At 33.5% G+C, this 14,647-nt stretch overlaps 1 protein-coding gene across 1 annotated transcript in view; it reads left to right on the top strand.

Moving 5' to 3' along the window:
* Positions 1 to 820: 820 nt before the first annotated feature.
* Positions 821 to 14,647, top strand: part of Myct1 (MYC target 1) — a 39,137-nt gene continuing 25,310 nt past the window's right edge. Inside the window, 2 exon segments of the mRNA XM_005321381.3 lie at positions 821 to 932; positions 935 to 1,000. Of these exon segments, the coding sequence (XP_005321438.1) occupies positions 821 to 932; positions 935 to 1,000 (178 nt within the window).

Raw genomic sequence — 14,647 nt, 5'->3', positions numbered from 1 at the left:
AGTTCCTTGAGGATTGAGAAAACCAGGTCAGTGCCTGCATTTGCAGTCATTAAGTGCACTTTGGCAACTGGTATTACTGCTTCCAGTAGCTCCCCAGAGTCAGAGGATCCAGTCTAAAGCAGTAATGCTCATGGAAAAAGATTGTTGAAATTTCTACTGAGCTTCATCTCCTGGCAACTCTTTCCTGTATGGCTCTCTCTGACCTATCCCTGAGAATAAATAATGTGATCCTTGTACCCCTGGCTGTAGCACTTAAGATTCTGTTGTCATTGAAAGTTTTGCCCTATGTTTCCTTTACCTGATTTTAAGCAGACTCCTTCATTGCACAAACCATCTTTTCATACTTAAGTACTAAATAACTTTCAAATTTTTTATGCAAAATAGGTAAAGAGCTAAGAATTTTAATAAGTAACTGAGATTTTATAAACAAATGGTGTCAGGTAAACTTAATTGTACTTAAATAGAATATGAAATTCTAAACAGCTTCTCCCCTCTCCCCATTACTATATTGCTATGACTTTCAGGCATTGGAAAATAGTCTATTTCTCAATCCTATATAACTTTACTGAAGAGCACTGTAGCTGAGCTTTGGAGTGTTCTTCAATATGTTAGCAGGGTGGGGAAATACCAAGATAAAGAGCCAATGGTCCCAAAGCAGCTTCAGAGGTGGCTGAGAGGAGGGTACTCAGTAACTCAGCTGAGGAAATGACGAGAAGGAAATTGTTTTGTGTCTAGGGCACCATGTGGAATTCCAAGATAAGAAAAACAGTTGCTAATTTGAGTATAAAAGCAGGAAACATGATACACTTTATTTCCTTTTATGCAAACACTAGTATTTGAGGGGTTGTGTGAAAATAATTTTTCTCTTGCTGAACCACAAAGACATAGACTGAAACAGCTTCTTTTGGACATACTGGCTTTTCTTTCTATCTTCTCTTTCTTGTGGATATTATGGCTAATAACACAAGTTTAGGAAGTCCATGGCCAGAAAACTTTTGGGGTAAGGTATTTTCTTTAAACATTTTAAATTTAAATTCAGACTCAGAGAAATGTAGTACATAATTTATGACAATGATGGAAATTGCTGAGACATTTTGTTTACTGTAAACTGATTATATCCAAGTTTTCATAGATTTACTGCAGAAATGTTATTTGTATAAAACATCTGTGGAGAGAGTTACAGAGACATCAAAGAACCTGGAGAAATATAGATTTTGATTGGTGTTATAAAATATAATTAGAAAATAAGGATAATTTGAAAATGAGGCTAAAAAAAGAAAAGAAATATAAGGTGGAAGTAATTGCTGTTTGGAATATGACAGAATGGATTTTATTGGAAAAAAATGTGTATTACTTGTGTAAAGGCTGTGTTATGTATTTTATTGAATGAAACCAAGATGTTCTACAGGGGTTTTTGTAACTTAAGTTGTCAATGTTGTATCTTTTAATTTCTAAAGTGGATATAAATAACAAATCTATACTTGAATGAATTTAGAGCATGACAAATTTGAAGAATTTTTTTTGCAAATAAAATAATACTTTATGTACAATTACAATAATTTTAGATATAATACATATTATATATTACATGATAAAATAAATATAATTATATAGTATGATTCCTATGTGAAATATATTATTCCATATATATATATATATATATATATATATATATATATATATATATGAAAATATATGGGAATAAGTTCATATAGCATTCCAATACTATCCCAGAGATAAGAGGACCAATACCAAGGTGGTTTTTCATTTAGATCAGACCACACTAAGATTTTTTTAGTGTTCCCCAAAGCTGACTTTTGAGCAGGAACAGGCTAAAGTCAGTTACCTGTCGCTACAGGTTCAGGGAAGAAGGGCTAGGATGTGAAATTGACCTGTCTCTTGGGTTTAGAGAAATTTAAAAATAAAGAAGACAAGTTCAGTTACATCCAGGAAAAAAAAAAAAGCTTTAAAGGAAAAAGAAATCGAACTTATGAAGAGATCTACAGCCAGGTTCAAATGTTCAGAACAAGTTTTTAGTCCTCTCAAAAACTATTTCAGACTACTACTGTGATTTGAGTAAGGTTTTGAGAGCCATCAGGTGAAAGTGAATGATACTTTCTGACTGTCCCCAGCAATCAGGTCTAGTTGACCATCATCACAGCAATTTGCATCAAGGGAATTAACTCTTTTCTGTCAATAACCATTTCTGTTTGCTTCAAGCCTAAAGAGAAATTTAATGATGAACATCTTGATAAAATTAAATAATAAATTGGGGGAGAAGAAAATGAATTATGCATGCATACTATACAGAACAGCTTTAGTAATAGCTTATTCTAGTTATATACCAAGAGACAATAAGCCTTTGAATTGTGGGATCTAATTATATATTCGTGACAATATTAATCGCTGTCCTTATTTACAGAGAAAGCAATCATGCAAACCACATGATGAAAATAGCTAGAATGTGTCTAAACTAAACCCCATTACAAAAATGAGTAATTGTACAAATTATTCAGAAGTAAATTAACTCATATTGCAAAACTTAATATATGAAATCCTGATCTATTTTTTCAAGCCATTCATAATTTAAGATTCATATAAGGAAAATAATCTATCATCTACTGAATAAAACATGAATAATAATCATTAAAGCTTAAATTAATAAGAGAATGCTTGGTTGGAGTCCATCCCTTTATCCTAAAATGTAATAATTTTTAATAAATAGATCTGTGCTTAAGAGGAAATACAAAGTTATTATATGAAAGATAGGTCCTAATATTTCTTTTTCTTGGCATGTGAATATAATGGAAAATAGGTGGGAAGAAGAAAACTGAGCAGAGTGTTGCATTTGTAAGAATGAAAATTCAATTGGAAAACATAAAATATTTGATCACTTGGGAGGAAAATAGGTAAAAGATTACAGTATTATTTCTGTGGTTAAAAGTATTAAGTATACAATGAAAATATGAGTGTAAGTATATAACATTCAAGCATTTTCTGAGCTACAAATGTCAATCTTTTCATTTTCATTTCTTGATTTTTATTTCTAAATTGATACTGATTTTGGTAATTGGCTCCTTGAAAATATTATTTTAAAATCTTGTACAATGCATTATAACCATTGTTTATGGCTTCCAAAGATACTTGTCTGCTTGGCACTCTGAATTCATAAAACACAGAAAAAAAATAACTTAGATATCATAACTTGAACACAGAACCACAAAATTTCCCCAGCCTTAACACGTTTAAGGCACATAAGAAGTTGTTTTCCAAATATGACTTTCCCAGTTTACTTTAATGAATGGAAAAAAAGCCAACAGGATAATGATGCCATAGTATTACCAATAATGATGGTTTGCATTTTTGTAGATATCACCCACTAAAACTTACTGAGCATTGTTCAAATAGCAAAGTCATGAGTACAGGAGTTGGCCACAAAACTGGCCTCAGAGTGACAACCCACCTCACACCTTCCGCCTTTTCTTTCTTTACTGCACTTCCCTTCTCTATAAACCTTCTTCCTAAAAACAACAGGAAATATGGCTCATGAAAGTTTTCTATGTCTGCCCTTATGAAATAGAATACAAATGTCATTGAACTCAGTTATTCTCTTAGTACTTAAGAGTCCCACACAAGACATAGCTTTGGCTGGACCTGCTATCTTTTCTTGCTTTTTCTTAGGAAGCAAGGGATTGTTTCTTTTATAGCTAGCATTGTGCACAAATTGAGGAAAGATATAGTTGATGTAGGAGCTTGCATTTATTCACCTAGTTTAATCTTCACAAAAAAAAAGGCAATGTCTCTTTCAGAGGTTTAAATTCTTGGAGGTGATTATGTATGCAATTTTGTATGCATGTTCATTACCATTTTGTCATATATTATCTTTTTAATGGAGAAAATGGCAACAAATATTTACAGGAGTTTTAAAATATATGGTAAAATGGTTTCTAACTCCTTCTTAAGAGGAAATGGAACATTACCTGTTCATACAAAGGTAAGATTCAAATAGGGAGGTAATTCTAACGCATTCTGACATTCATTTTTCACTAAATCTCATTCAGCTCACACTCAGAAACATTGACTGGGCATATTAGATAATGTGTTAGGAGTCACTGACATACATATGACAAGGTTTAGAAGTTCAAAGAGCTCAGGAGAAATGTTAGCAGTAAATCTGCAGGAGTAGAATTCTCAGGCACGTTTGTGAAGAAGTGGATGCCTAATTAGGATGATCATCTTTGGCAATTACTGGGACATAGTTGAAAGGCAGGTTGAAGGTAGTATTTTTAAAAATTTATTCTAATTTGTTATATATGACAGCAGAATGTGATTCAACTCGTATTACACAATAGAGCACAGTTTTCCATGTCTCTGGTTGTACACAAAGTAGAGTCACACCATTTGTGTCTTTATACATGTACTTACGGTAATGATTTTCCTAAGATTTTAAATATCAGTGCAAAAGTTTGATCTGATTTAACCCCAATCACTTGCAACTTATTGGCTTCAAGCCTCCTCACAATCCACGTCCCTAGGATTTTTCTCTAAGGTTGGAAAGGAGATGTGGGGGTTATAGAGTTCATATTCTATATTTTCTAACACACTAGAGGAAAAGAGCCTTTGATTCTTGACCAATTTCTGGCCTCTGCTGACATCTACTGACAAGTATTTCTCAAATGCTTTGGGGCATTGCTCTTTTACTTTCTGCCTCCACTGCTGAAGCTCTTACTGCAAAATCTGGCTCACATGATCTGTGCAACATTTGCTGACAGTGTGGTTCTTGCTTTCTGCAAATACCCCTGGTCTCCTGGCCCTCTTTCAGGTGCTCTTCTATCTGTCTCAGTGGCACTGAACAGTTTTTAACATCAGGAGCCTGGCTTCCATTTCTGCCCTCCAGAGAACCCAGGCTTCTCAGAGGGGCTACTAGCTTCTCTAAGTATTATCTTCTCCAAGTAGCTGGGAATGGATCCTGAGTTCCCTGGGATTCCATACACCAGTCTGTAGCTCATCACAAGCAGGAATGAGCAAGGAGCCCCTTCCCTGAACCTCTCAGTGGTCCTTTGCTACATAATCCTTTTCTTTCTCTCTCTGAAATCCTTCTTCACACTGCTCATGAAAAATGACCGATAGGCCATGTTTTATTCTTCCTAACTTTGTTTATAGTAAAAAGGTATGTTCTCAAGTCCTTTAGGTTTTTAGCATTTTAGAGTTGAAACAGAAATTTTTCTCTCAAAATACCTAGTTATTGCAGTAACAATGTTAGTTTTCAAAACTATGATTTTTTTTCCTCTATATTTAACAATTTATTTAGTAATTTTAAAGTGAAGCATTGACTTTTATTTTGCTTGCTAGCTGTCTTAACCTTCTGTAAGGTAACTAAATAACATGAATAGCTGGGAACCAATTTGGAGAGAGTTAAGTGTTATTGAAGGGAGGAATCCTTGTCTAAGAGCTGAAAATGTTATTTCTCAGCCTGTAGAAAAATAGCATAAAGAGATTTTCCCAGTAGGCGGGAGCAGTGTGTTCACAGAGAAGCTGAAGGGAGCAGGCTCCTGGCTGGAAGTCCTCTGTCTCCTTCCAGATAGCAAACAAATGGTGCACATTTCAAACTCACCTCAATTAGAGTTATGAATGATCTTCAACAATTATGCATCATTAGCATGACACATTAACAATGATGAATATTAACAGCCTGTTAATTATTTCCTCATCACAATTACTTAGAAAATTTGAAAAATGAGGGTTTATAAATGCTGGTCCTTAAAATGGCTATGTCTAAATTACCTGGAAAGAATTTTTATAACTTGTCTCTCACTGTGAGCTGAGATTGTGATTCAGTAGGTGTGAGGGAGTCTACATGCTCTACTGCTGGTCAATGCATCTGTGGCTTCAGGATTGTGCACTGAAATTAATGAGAATTGTCTTTTCTCATTATCACTTTGCTAAATTTTGTTATCGACGTTACACAAGCCTCAAGAAACAAGTTGGGAAGCAGTCCTGAGTTTTCTATTGTCTGGACAAGTTTTAGTAAGATTTGCATTGCTCCTTGTTTAAATGTTTGAAAAAAATCATCAATAAAATCACAACATCTTGGACTGCATTAATAATAGTGACCACTCAGAGTGTCCACTGAGTCTTCTGTTTATGGCAGCTGTTTATGCCCTTTTAAGTCAAACTTCCAAATACATTCTGTAAAACTTGTTGATGACATTCTCTCATGTTTTCCCAACACTATATTATTAAAAATTTAAATGTACAGAAGAAACATTTAAAGAACTGTGCAGTGAGCACCAATAGATTCTGAACCTGGCTTATTTCATTTTCCATAATGTCTTCCAGATTCATCTATGTTGCTGCAAATAACAGGAATTCCTCCTTTATTTTTAAGATTAAATAATAATATTCAGTTGCTATATAATGTTCTTTTACATACACACATACACATATGTGTTGCTTAAAAACAGGGATACATTATGAGAAATACATTGTTGGGTAATTTTTTCATTGTGCAAACATCACAGAAAGCACTTATACAACCCCAAATGACTACAATATAATTTTATGGGACAGTTGTCATATATGGGATTTATGAATTCAACATAATGTAGAAAAAAATGTGTTTATATATGTCCAATTTTCTTTATCTGTTTTTCCAATAATGTTTATCAATCATGTAGGTTGAATCTGTATTTTGGCTATTGTGATAATGCTTCAGTGAACATGTGAGTACAGATATCTCTTAGAGATACTAATTTCATTTCCTTGAGGTATGTACCCAGAGGGATTGCCTGAATCATATGGTGATTCTATATTTAATTTTGAAGAAACTTCCTGCCATTTTAGTAACGGTTACACAAATTCACATTTCTTTTTTTTATTTGTTCTTTTTAGATATACATGACAGTAAAGTGTATTTTTGACATAAAATAATAAATGGAGTATAACTTATTCTAATTATGATCCCATTCTTGTGATTGTACATGATGTAGAGTTTCAGTGGTCGTGTATTCATATATGAACACAGGAAAAGTATGACCAATTCATTCTACTGTCTTTCTTATTCCCATTCATTGAGTTTTACAATCCATTAAATAATATCTCTCCATTTATTTAGGCCTTGTTTAATTTCAGCAGTATTTTTAAGGTTTTGGTGCAGAGATCTTACCTATCCTTTATAAAAAAAAATATTCTTAGGTGTTTTATAGTTTAACAATGCTATTGCAATGTCATAATTATATATATATATATATATATATATATATATATATATATATATATATATATATTTAAACCCTTATTTTTATGTAGGTGGACACAATACCTTTTTATTTTATTTTATATGTTGCTGAGGATCAAACCCAGTTCCTCACACATGCTAGGTGAGAGCTCTACCCCTGAGCCACAACCCCAGTCCCTATAAGTATATTTGCTAGTTACTTCTAACAACAGTGTGTAAAAGTTCCCTCTTCTCTGCATTGTCATCACATACACTTTGTCACCAACAGATTTTCTTATAGCTGTTGACCATTTTCTTCCTTGAAGAAATGTCTATTCAGGTCCTTTGCCCATTTTTAAATCACTATTTGTTTTCATGCCATTGAGTTGTATGAATTATTTATATATTTTTACAGTAATCCCTTATGGGATCTTTGTTTTGCAAATATATTTGTTCCATTTCATAGGTTGTATCCTCACTCCTTTGCTGTGCAGAAGCTTCAGAGTTTGATGTAATCCCATTTGTCTATTTTTGCTTCTGTTGCCTGTGCTTTGTGATGTTACATTAAAATTATATATATATATATATATATATATATATATATATATATATATATATATATATATATATATTGGATAGACCAATGTCAAGACTTTTCCCTGTGTTCTCTTCTAGAAGTTTCATGGTTTTAGGCTTTAAATTTAAATGTTTAATCCATTTTGAGTTCCTTTTTGTATGTGGTTTGAGTTAAGTCCTCCCTTTTCATGCTGCATGTAAAGGCATCTGGTTTTCCTGTTACCTTTCTTGAAGAGATTGGCCTTTCTCCATTGTGTGCTCTTGACATCATTGTTAAACATCAGTTGACCATAAATTCATGGGTCTATTCTGGGATCTCTATTCTGTTCGTTAGTCTATGTGTCTGTTTTTATTCTAGGAACATATTGTTCTGATTACTTTAGCTTTATAGTATATTTAGAAATCAAGTAATGAGATGTCTCCAATTTTGTTTCTCTTGCTCTTTCAAATATCCTTACACGATGTGCTATAGTTTGGGTCTTAAATGTCCTCCAAAGGTTCATGCTGTAAAAGCTTAGTTTCCAGTCTGTGGTTCTGTTGGGAGGTGGTGGAACCTTTAAGAGGTGGGGCCTAGTGAGAGGTCTTCAGGCCGTTAGTGGATAACCTTGAGGGAAATTTGGGGACCATGGTATCTTCTTTCTCTCTGCTCTCACTTCCTGGCCACAAGGTGAGCAGCTTTGCAATGCCAAGCATGCCTGCCATGCTGTGTTGCCCTCCACTCCCACCAGAGATCTAAAAGCAATGGGTCTTCCAGCTTATACACTGGAAGGTCCAAAACTGTGAACAAAACAAAACTTTCCTCTTGTTGACTTGGCTCAGGTACTTACTATAGTGATAAAAAGTTGAGCCAAGTTGACTTGGCTCAGTACTTACTATAGTGATAAAAAGCTAACACACAATTGAAATAATTTTCAAAATGCCACAAAAATCCTGTTGATTGATTTCGTTGAATCTGTAAATAAATTTAAGCAAGCTTGGCTTCTTAACAGTATTGAGTTTGACAATCCACAAAAATAATATCTCTCTCCATTTATTGAGGCTTTGTTTAATTTCAGCAATATTTTGAAGGTTTTGAGGCAGAGATCTTACCCATCCATTGTAAAAAAGAATTCCTAGGTGTTTTATGTTTAATGATGCTAGTGCAATGTTATAGTTATATTTGCTAATTACTTATTATCATATAAAATATTTTTATATATTAGACTTTATTGCTTAATATAGTTTATAGGGATATTTTAGAATGCTTAAGATGTTCTAAATAAAAAATAAAGCAAATAGATCTACTGATATTCTATACCAAGTTCTTTATAATAATACATATGTAAAATATATATAATTATAAACCCATATGACAATATTTTTATTTTATTTTTTCTATAACTAGCTATAATGTATATAGGCATGTGTATATGTATTTATACATACACATATTAAAGATTAAGGGGAAACAAGTTTTATGAATATCCTGATTCTCTTCCTGACATTGCTAATTTCTTTGAAGAGCCATGTTTTTACCTCTTGTCATTTTCCCCAGCCCTAGTTGTCTCTGGCACAACAATTAGTGTAGGTGTGTTGATGGACTTGAGTTCTTGTTCCCCTGAAGAGTGTCCACTTCACCGTTACTCCTAAGGGATATTATTGTGGAATACAAAATTCTACATAGAGCACTTTTTAATCACTTTAAAATATTGTTTCTTATTAGAGATGAGGAGTTACTCAAATAACTATCTCTCTAATGTAATATGTTATTATCTTCAAAGATTTTTAAAATATTTGATCTTAAGCTATTTGAGTATGATGTGTACTTGCTTGGTTATTCATATTTTTTCTGCCTGATATGACCAAAACTCTGGATCTGTAGATTGTTTCTTTCACATTTTTTGAAAAATTTCAGCCTTGTTTATTTGAATATTTTTCAGCTTTGTTCTCTTTTCCCTGTTTCTGGGGCCATAATTATATATGTGTCAAATATTTTATATTATTTTATAAATCATAGAGGTGCCATTGGGGATTATATATCTTATTGCTAGCTCCTCATTCTCTCTCTCTCTCTCTCTCTCTCTCTCTCTCTCTCTCTCTCTCTCTCTCTCTCTCTCCTGCCTGCCATGAGCTGAACAGCTCTCCTCTATTATGCCCCCCCCAAGATGTTTTGTCTCATCTTGGGCCCACAGTGATGAAGTCCCTGAGAGCTGAACCTCTGAAAACCATGAGCTCAAAATAAATCTTTTCTCCTCTAAGTTGTTCTTGTGAGGTATTTTGCTTACGGTGGTGCAAAGCTGACTAACACACTCAGTTTAATCTAATTTTCTTGCTTTTTCTCTAGTTGAACTGTTTGTGATATGCCCTGTGTATGTGTGATTTAGGAGTCAGCAATAGATATGGGAAATATCTATCAACTAACATTTGGGGATCTTTTTCTCTGGCTTTTTTTTCCCCCAGAATTTATTTCCCATTAATATTCTGTTAGCTCTGACTGATACGATCTCTGTCCTCTATTTCTCAAGATCAGAAATAATGCAAGTTTTCAGTTTTGGTTCTACCTGCCTCACATAATTCAGCCTGAGTCTATTTTCAGGTTAGAGGCTTTGGTAAATAAAAAACTTGCCCAGAGCTTATTGATTTTCTTCTCCCACATATCCACTCCTCTGTAACAGAGGCAAACATTTGGTCATTCTTCAGTGCTTTTAGGTATAGCTCTTTTTTCTTACATTCAGTGTTCACAGTCATTTTATATGGAAAAGTCAGTTCGCAAGTTAATTGGAATCCTATCTTTCTTGAATGTTTCTGTTGCTTGTGTCATCTGTTCCAATGTCACTAAAGTTTCATTCTAATATTGGTCTGCTGTCTCTGTCTCTTTCTCTCTCCTTCCATCTGGTCATTCCTATAGTAGATTATTAATTTTTTTTTCATGGAAATCACACTTTGTTTTGGAATTTTTCTCTTCATATCTTTTAATTTTGCTTTTTTTCCTAGATTCTGCTTTGTCATAATCGTCTTCTGTTCTCTATTTATATTTATGTTCAATTTATCGGTCTTTTGTTAACTCCTTTATATGGATGTTTAAGACATTTATATTTTATGTTTATAATGATATAATCCCTAAAATTATAAATTTTCTCTGAATGTGATTTTAGATGCATCTCAACTACTTTGGTATTTCACATTTAAAGTACAATACAAAAAAATTTTTTTAAATAGAGTACAATGCAGTTAATAATTTTCATTAGACATTTTTATATGATAATTTTCACAGATTCACAGTCTTTGCCCCAAATTTTCAACTTACTGCATATTTTTAACATACTAATTCATGGTTATTTTAATCTTTGTGTGTGGGAATTCTAATTTGTTTTTGAAGTATTAGGGATTGAACCCAGGGTCTCATACAAGCTAGGAATGCCCTCTACTATTGCAAGACATCCTTAGCCCCTCCAATATTTTGATAACTGGATATTTTCCCATTATCATGTATATCTCTTGGTTTTTGTTCACTTGTCCATGCTTCTTGGAAAGCCTTCTAGTATATCATTTCCCCGCTCCACTGGCAGCTAGTTAGGGGAAGTCATCTTAGTTTAATCTGGTACAAATGTGCCTTTCTTTGTTTGGTCTTCCTTCTTATCCTCCTCCTTCTTCTTTTCGTGGGTTTCGGACAGGATTAAGAGACATTAAATATATTTTAAATCTTTATTTTATAAAATTTTGTTTAAACAAATATTATATACTTATTTTCAGTGATTTGATACAAGTTAGCCCTTCGTACACAGAAAGGGTTATGTGCCACCTTGTTCCTTCTGAATTTACCCTCCACTGTGGCAATACTGTTACTAATTATATTCAGAATGTTGCTGGCTATTGGTCAAAACTACTTTCAAATCCTCCAATGCCTTGTTTATTTGTCTACCACTTCTACACAAAAGGGCATCCCAAATTTTATTTCTTTCATGAAATTTTTGCTAACCACTCCAAATACAAGTCCCCCCCACCCCGATCTTTCAAACATAATGATACATGGACCACAATACCTATGTACCAAGTTCATGTGTGAGACAACACAAGAACTTTCAAAAGTAATAAATTTGGTTGTGAAGTGTGACTTAATCAGTGTATTTATCCATTGACATGAATTAACTGGGTGGTCACTGTAGGAGTCAGCTACTGAGCATGGACTTAACTTCTGAAACCACGAGCCAAACTTTTCCTCCTCTATGTTGTTCTTGTCAGGTCTTTTGGTTACAACAATGAAAAATATAACTAAACCCCATTTGATTAATTTTTGAAAAAAAAGGTTCACATTAATAAATCTAATTTCCATTAATGGCAAAATAAAAAAGAATATCAAGAATGCTAATTTTGCATAAGGGATAGGATCAGATGTACTTTCAGATAGGGTGGACACTTACTGTTTGTATAGACACAAATTACAAAACTTTATTTATCTGGTATGTCTTATTAATGTTAGAGTTTGTTCCTTTTGCCTTTAGAGAATTATGTATAATGAGAAGATTATGTATAAATAAGAAACATGAAATTCACCACATGAAGAGCTGTGGAAGAGTTTTAAGGAGCACATCACAACCAGTGCAAGGCTGTAAATCAGGAGCACATATGCTGTGTTTAAGAACCAGTAAGGGGGGAGAGTGGGATGAAGCTGAGTAACCCAGAGGAAGAGTGGACGAGATGCTCTGACCACCAGGGGTCTATCAAACAGGAACTAGGAGGCCAGATTTAGGAGTTTGCTTTTGCTGTGGGAGAAGTGGAGGTGATAGAACAAAAGAGTGATATGATTTGACTCATGTTTTGAAGAGTTCACTCTCTTTACTGTTTGAGAAAGGACTGAGGTGTGGGAGAGGCACCAAGGACAGACACAGAACACCAGCGTTATAATAGTCCAGGTGCACATGGTGGTCACTTGCACCAGAGAAGGAGCTATGTAGATGGAGGACAGTGGATTCTAGGCTTTTCGTAAAAATAAATCAAATAAGATTTTCCAGTAGAAGAGATAAACAAAAATTTTGTATTCTTGGACAATTTAACTTATAGTTAATCAAACTTATGTGCCCTAAATAGTATTCTTCTTAAAAATATCCTTTCACCAAAGTCTCCCTGTTGTTTTAACCATCCCCCTATACACTTTTAGGATATTATAAGCTTCATGGCACTTTGGTCAAAGGCAAGATTGTGAGTCTCATAACTGCAAAGGGTTTTGAATGTTTTAGTCAATGTTCTATTGTCTCTGATAAGCCACTTTCAGATGTTGGAATGATTCAACTCTAGGCCACTAGGTGGTGGCCTCCACTAACTTTGAATACCAATGGATGGACTTTGAAGTATTCATTATAGACACTGAAAACCCATGATCAATTTTAGAATCTTAGAATTGAAAGGCACTATAGTAGCTGTTATTAGACCAAGAAGGGGAAAATGAATTTAGTTATGCAACTATTACTAGGCATGGCTAGAATTCACTGAGGTTTTTTACATGCCAGAGAGTTACTGTTTGTATAGACACAAAGCTTTATTTATCGGGTATGTCTTATTAATGTTAGAGTTTGTTCCTTTTGCCTTCAGAGGAGCAAAGTTACACAGGTAATAAGACCAAAGTAAGTGTTTGGTCTCTTTAGTAACATTAGCTTGAAATAATAAGAAATAACATTATGACTCCTTTTTCTTTCCCTGAAGTTATTGAGAATGAAGGCACATAGTTTTCAAAGAAGCAGCATCTTTGCCAATGACTTTATTTGGGGAGTTACAGTTTATTTTATACTAGCATTTTAGAAAAGCTCCTAAGGTCAACAGCCTGTCAGATGGATTTATGTATATGAAAGAGTTGAAGTTGAATGACCAGTGGATGAATCTTCCACAGTATGTTTTCTGGGTCAGAAAAAAATCATTAACTACAGTTAGATGAAAAGAATCCATGGAATAGGCTATACCTCAAATATGACTTTTGACCTGTCTTTCTCTGCATTTCTAAACTTATTTTTGCAGTTTGGACTTAATGGAGTTTAATAAGATAGATAAGCTTCTTGCTTATCTTAAGTAGTCTTCAAAATTCTTATGTCAACATTCTCATTTGTAACTGTTTTAAAAATTCTGCATGCAGAGCAAGGGTATGAGACTCACTTTCAGGTTAGGAGGTAAAGTTCATGGTATTCTTGGAGTTCACTTTTGCTCTGGAAGAAGTCCATTCGACAATTATTAAGCAAACCCATATAACAAAGGCAAATGTTTTCCTACCTCATTATTATGGCTTCTGTAGCTTCATCTTATTTTATATTCATTCAAATTTTAATTGCTTATTATAGATATGCATATATCATTCCCATGACACTCATGTTTTTTTAAATTTATATAATCCTTTCAGATATCAATGTAACCCTGTATTCAATGGTATTTTTAGTCATTTCCCCACATTTTGAGCAATTTTCAAATTGCTCTCCTAGAAATAGAGCTCTAGTTTTAGTGTCAACAAAACTGATCCTTTCTACTCATAAAACTGAAATACATCTTAAGAAGCCTGAAGTGATCCAATATGGTCTTTAGTGATTTGTCCTTTGGAGTTTGGATATTACCATAGTTTTACTATATCAGAAAAATAATATATTTTGGAAAAAGTTAATTTACATATAAATTTATTTCTCAATGTATTTTTGTCTTTGCTAATTTTCTCAATTACTTTAATAGTTAAAAAATTACTTTCTCTTAATTGTACACTTCAAAAGTTTCTAATTTTTTTTTACCTGAAACTGACACTTGCTATAATTCCATTATTAATAGTATTTATATCATGAATATTCTATTTGTTAGGAGACTATAGTTGAGAGTCACAAGGGTATACACAGAGACTGTATACAT

The sequence above is a fragment of the Ictidomys tridecemlineatus genome, chromosome 8, assembly GCF_052094955.1.
Source record: "Ictidomys tridecemlineatus isolate mIctTri1 chromosome 8, mIctTri1.hap1, whole genome shotgun sequence".
Lineage (NCBI taxonomy): Eukaryota > Metazoa > Chordata > Mammalia > Rodentia > Sciuridae > Ictidomys > Ictidomys tridecemlineatus.
Note: the sequence above shows the minus strand (reverse complement) of the source record. Positions and strands in the feature narration are given on the sequence as shown.